Source organism: Brachyhypopomus gauderio, unplaced genomic scaffold (assembly GCF_052324685.1).
Source record: "Brachyhypopomus gauderio isolate BG-103 unplaced genomic scaffold, BGAUD_0.2 sc57, whole genome shotgun sequence".
Lineage (NCBI taxonomy): Eukaryota > Metazoa > Chordata > Actinopteri > Gymnotiformes > Hypopomidae > Brachyhypopomus > Brachyhypopomus gauderio.
The window spans coordinates 1,977,161-1,983,322 of record NW_027506880.1 but is presented as its reverse complement, the minus strand read 5'-3'; the positions used below and the strand labels follow the sequence as shown (position 1 = coordinate 1,983,322).

The window sequence follows — 6,162 nt, the reverse complement described above, 5'->3', positions numbered from 1 at the left end:
GTGTGAAGAGGTCTGGACTGAGCACACAGCCCTGCGGTGTACCAGTGGGACGATGTGTGGGCCCCTATTCTCACCACTTGCGGTCTGTTAGTGAGAAAGTATTTGATCCATGAGCACAGTGAGAGGGACAGTCCTAGATTGCAGAGTTTAGCCACCAGTTTATGAGGGATTATTGTGTTGAACGCGGAGCTATAGTTGATGAATAACATCCTGACATATGTGTCAGGTTGCTCCAGGTGAGACAGGCCCGTGTGGAGTGCAATGGAGACGGCATCTTCTGTGGAATGATTCCCCCTGTAGGCAAACTGGTGTTTGTCCAAACTGAGTGGAATACTGTCCCCAATATGTTTCAGGATGAGTCTCTCAAAGCATTTTGTGATGACAGGGGTCAGAGCAACTGGTCGGTAGTCATTGAGACAGGTTATTGCTGACGTTTTAGGCACAGGTACAATAACAGATGATTTAAGGCAGGTGGGGACTACAGCCTGCTGTAAGTAGATGTTGAAATTGTCCAGAAATACATTTGCTATTGGTCCGCACATGATTTTAGCGTCTTGCCTGAAACCTTGTCCGGCCCCGCAGCCTTGGAAGTATCTATCTTCCTCAGAGTAGATCTCACCTGATGGTGCTGAAGAGTGAGATATGGCTGCTGCTCTTCAGGTCTCGGGGGCTCGGCCAGCCCCCGACGTTCAAATATCTACATGAACTCACCCCACTCTAATTCAGTGAACTGATAGTTACATAAGTTTATGTTTAAAATATGTTGAATATTATAAATCATTATTAGATATGTCCTGCCAGAGCTACAGTATCAGACATACTGACATTGAGTAATGACAACCACGTGGTGTGTCAAAACCAGCTCAGTTTAGCCTTTATATTTAAACTTCTTAATTGAAAAATATATTTGTTATTTTTAACATTATTGTTTCTGTTGTTTATATTTTAAATTGTTTTATTTTTCTCAATTTACTTTTAGTTTCATTGTTTTCATTTTTTATTTTTTTCCCCCATTTTGTTCTTATTAAATAAACATTGTTACAAAGGTTCTAATAGAATAAATAATTTGAATACATTCTTCTTATTACTACTACTAATAAAAGTAGTACTGTAGTAGAACTTGGCTAGACACTTAACTAGATACACTGAGAACTAGCAAATATAACAAATGAACATCTCCACGATGGGACGCAACACTAATGGATCATTATAAGGAAAAAAAAATAAATAAATAAATAAAAAAAAACTCCAGTGACATTCAAATCAAAGGTAAGTAACATATCCCAGGGACCAATTAAAGTGATCTTGATTATATAAAATAATAGCACTTTGAGCTTCTCATGGTCAGGATAGTCGTGATTACAGGTCAAAGGCTGTTGAGAGTCTTTGGAGATTAGCAGTCTGTTGTATGGGAAGACTCGTATCACAGGTGCCTTGTGTTGTTTTGAGTGAGCGTTTCCTGCTGTGAAGAACCATCTGTCCCATCGGTTCAGCTTTGCTGCTTCTTACAACCAAAGTCCTTCACCTAACAACTGTAGTCAACACATAGTCATCTTCTACTGTGCTGATTATACAGTTTCCTGTCACATCTATTCTTGGCTTTAGTAGGTTTCTGTAGGTAGACCGTGAAACACGGGGCCTCTGACTACGTGACATCTAAATAAGTCAAGTTGCAGGTGTTGAACCGTGTGTATGAGTGTGCACTTCAGTTTCAGGTCTAAGGAAACAAGATGACTTGTGTGATTCAAGCTTTACAAATTCATATTAATAATTGCAGGATTGCTGTATTCTTCCTGTTGATTCCCCCAAAACAACAGGGTTAATGATACATTAACACAATTGAATAAAAAAAATATATCAGTACCTCACTAAAATTAATGTGATCTTCTGAATGGACTTCATTGGGACTCAGTAGGTAATATCAGAAAATTAATTCTTGAATGTACAAGAGACCACTAATACAAGTTATGTAACAAGTAATTCAGCCACATTGAACTAAATAAGCTATGTGTACCTTATATTACCAGAAGAAAATGTGGATTGTGAAACACTAGTTTAACATAATTCAAACTTTGGCTTCAGTGTACCCATAACTGTCACTCTAGTCTTTGCATTGTAAATTATAGTAACATAAGTTCAGTTGAATTGAGCATCATGTGTTTATCCCTATAGTGGATGGATAAATGGATTTTATAGTTATTGTTTAATTGATGTAATATGTATTTAAGCCCTCAAGAATCATATACTAGAGGTTTCCTAATCTCCCGCTGACTAGGAAGATTAAGGCGTGACAGCTGATTGGCCAATTACATAAAAGAATTGTTCAATTAACTAACACTGACTAGGAAAGTGAATTTGAGATCCAGGGTTGAATGTGATAGGCTGTCTGCCAGTGCCCTGCACAGATGTCATCTGCTGCTGAAATCCAAGGTGAAGTCCCAGGAGGTACCGCGTGGCTTTATTTAAATAGGGCTGCTCAAAACGCAACCCCTTGCAATCTCATCAGATTCCTGATGTCTTCTGAAGGTAAGATTGAAGGTTTTACAGACTCTGTCTGTTATGCACACTGCTATATACCTGAATATATCTAATTATATTTACATGTATCTAAAGATATACTCTAATAATGTTTTGTTTTAGATTGATGTGACATCGAAATTGTGAGCATAATGAAAGTAGGACCAGACCAATTTGGAGCAATCAACAAAGCAACATTTTGTCAGGCTATTTTATATACACTGTGAACAGATGTGTAACAGCACGTTCAATGTTTGAGAACATTAGTTGTACAAGACAGATTTTTTTTTAAGTGTCGAGTTTCCATATTGAACATTAGGACAAATATGTCTTTTGTGTTTACTGGTATAAAGTTAAATGTTATTTTTTTTGTTCTGCTAATGTGCAGTAAATGAGGTCCATGCAGTGTGAGGAGTAATGGGTCGAGGCTGTACAGAGGGGCAGTACTGGGATGGACTGGTGAGGCAGTGCATGTCCTGTCGCATGGTCTGTGGCAAAGCACACCCTCACCCCCGCTGCCTGGGCCCCTGTGGTGAGTTCCAGAGAGAGCCCCGCAGCTGGGGCAACACACGCCGTTGCTCTACATAGCCACAAGTACACCCACAAATGGCCACAAACAGCCCTCCCACTTATTTAGTTCAAGCTTTTCACCACATCCTGGCTTACTGGTGTGTGGAGTCCGACACAGAGCCATGTGTTCATTACCAGACACTGGCAGTACGATCAGAATGAAGAGCTCTGTGATGTTAAACTTTGACGCCGCAGTCAGCTGTGCTGCTATTGTGAAATAGAGACTGAGCTATAATGCAGTAGACCACAAACTCACCCAAGATTTGACTGGATGGATCACAAAAACATTTTTGGAGACTTTACCTACATGTTCATACTTCAAAATTATTTAATTCACTAAAATGAGGGAAACTTATCCAATGTCCTTAAACAATAAAACAGTATGTATGTTGCCTCACTAACTAGAGAGCTCCACTATGCCTCTGTAAGCTACATCAAGAGCATTATGGCCATCATGGACTGGGTTTCCATGGCAGCTATGCACGTACAGCTAAGATCACTGAATCACACTACACCGTCAGTCTAATGGATGAAACTGGGTCGGGGGGTAGAACACAGTGTTCCAGAATGCATAGTGCTGAGAGTAATGGTGGAGCAGAGACAACTCAGGAACTGGGATATGGCTTGTAGCTCCTGAGAAGGCTAACAATAATGCTACAGCATACAAAGACATTTTAGGCTATTCAATCCTTCCACGTTTTTGGAAACTGGGAGAGACATGACTGAGGGAGGTCCATGAAGACATGGTTAGAAGAGATGGGTGTGGAGAACGTCCAGCATCCTACACAGAGCCCTGACCTCTAATCCACTCAACACCTTTAGCATGAATTGGCAGCTCATGAGTGGAGTTTTGACTCAAGGGGCACAAATGCCCACTCCAAAACCTTACAGAAAGTCTTCCCAGAAGAACGGAGGGCGTCATAGCTACCGTCATTGGGCTGGGGACTCCATACTAAGGTCTATAGATTTGGCCAGGGTTGTCCAGCAAGCTGATATAGGTGTGATGGCTAGATGTCCTCACACTGTCCAGGTCAGTGTGAGTCCAGGTTTGTGTTACGCCCAAATGCAAGTAGCCTCAAGGCATGCTGGGAAATAACACAAAGCATTGTGTGACTTGTAGTCCATATTTCGTGTGCTGACATGTTAAATAAATCAAGTTATTCTGGGACAAACCTATGTCTTATTTGAAATTGAAGCTGTAGATCCTTCATGTCTGGGCAGTAAATTGTGATTAAAGTGATTGTGCAACTGGTCATCATGGTAATTTTGCGCTGTTCCCACAGTGGTCTATGACTGTAAGAGTGTGGCAGGCCAGTTCTACGACGCACTGCTGAAGAAGTGCTTAAAGTGTTCAGAACTGTGTGGCCACCACCCGGCCGAGTGCTCGTCTGAGTGTCTGGGTAAGTAGACAGGGATGCTACACTCCAAACACACCAAGATGACTCGCATGAGGACCACAGTAGTATGCACCATCTTAGAATGTCAGACAGAGGCATTTGCTACTCATCCCAATTCAGCACAATAGACAGGAAAAACAAATAACATATTAAGTGTTAATATTAAGTGACATTAAGAGACATTGAGTAAATGTCTGTCAGGTTTCAATGTCTGTCATGCTTTGTAGTTTAATGAGGGAAAATTCATTTGAAATCTAATAGGATTCTTACTCATCTAAAAATCATATTTGCATGAGGTAGGTTAAGCCGTGTGGAACGGCGAGTTTAGAAGATGCGTCACTGTTTTGATGCTACTTCTTAACATGTACTCACTGCTACAGGTCATAAGGCTGCGAAGGCAACGTCAAAGCCTGCGACTACAATGCAACCCTTGGCCACTAGAGGGAGCTCGGTGGCCCGGGGCTTGCCTTCCTCGGAGGTGCTGGTGTATGCCCTGCTGGGCCTGGCCTTCGCCATCCTGGTCAGCACCGTGCTGCTGGCGCTGCTGGCTCTGCTGAGGAGGGCCAGGCAGCAGAGGGAGTGCGGGGAGAAGTGCGGCCAGACCGACGGGCACCGGCAGCCCTCTAAAGGTGCGTTGCTGCAGAGATCTACCCACTGGCTCCTTTCCCAGATGATTATCATATACTTTACATATATTTACATATGTACATATTTAAAACAACTCATTATGGGCTCTTCTCCTAGTACAAAGTGTTCTTAATCTGTGTATATAATTGCATGCTACAGACTGGCTGATGGCTGAGGCCCTCACACAGGAGGCTGGCATGGTGGCGGACAGACCCAGGGCGATCGAAACCTGCGCACACTGCTTCTCTGAGCAGGCGGAGGCCACCTACACGTTCTATCAGCAGGCCGTGCCGCAACCCCTCCATGGGGAGCGCCGGCATGCGGATGAGATGATCCGCAGCCACGCTGCCCGGGTGGCGGGAGAAGCGGGCGAGGCCCTCAGGATCATATGCTCGCCCACGCAGACCAGCATGTGAGGGGGAGGGTTCACCCTCGCTGAAACGCTGGCTGGGATTGGCTATGAGCAGCTTCAGTGTGCCAGTGAGCATATTAACTACTAAATGGCCCGAGACAAAGGAATGGTGTTAAAACCACACCATACACCCTGACGAGGAAGTGGCCACCCTGGAGGTAGGATCTAAACACCATAGTGGGAACGTGGGCCGTGACTTCTGCTGCTCCAGGATCAGGGCTCACACTTCACTTCCCAGTGGGATCCTAATATGACTGTACCCACAGGAGAGGTAGTCTTAGTTCAGCAGTCCTACACAGGGGCCTGTCTTATAGAAAATTATGATCAGTAGTGCAAACCTATACGTATTTTAATACTCTAAGCTGTAGTTTCAAGGTTGAATAAACAATTCACTGGTAAAACGATACTGTCTCTGAAACACACTCACTGGTAGCGGAAAGCAAAAACATCAAAACCAAACCACGTGGAACCAAAAAGTGGGGGGGGCCTCTCACCGTGAAATGAACAGTCATGAAACCCTTGATATGTGCTGATCTGTGTAGATTTGCTCTAGCTTGCAGCCTGCAGACATATCTCCCTCTATAAAAGTACTAATATGCGTTTACAATGAACGTAGCCCCAATCCTCCATTCAATACTA

General features: G+C 43.2%; 1 protein-coding gene across 1 annotated transcript; it reads left to right on the top strand.

Annotated features, from left to right (window-relative positions):
• Positions 1–2,298: 2,298 nt before the first annotated feature.
• On the top strand, positions 2,299–6,140 carry tnfrsf13b (TNF receptor superfamily member 13B). Its single transcript, XM_076987973.1, has 5 exons — positions 2,299–2,526; positions 2,906–3,049; positions 4,371–4,487; positions 4,865–5,113; positions 5,271–6,140. Exons 2-5 carry the CDS (start codon positions 2,935–2,937, stop codon positions 5,525–5,527), a joined length of 738 nt encoding a protein of 245 aa, XP_076844088.1. The 5' UTR covers positions 2,299–2,526; positions 2,906–2,934; the 3' UTR covers positions 5,528–6,140.
• Positions 6,141–6,162: the final 22 nt, after the last annotated feature.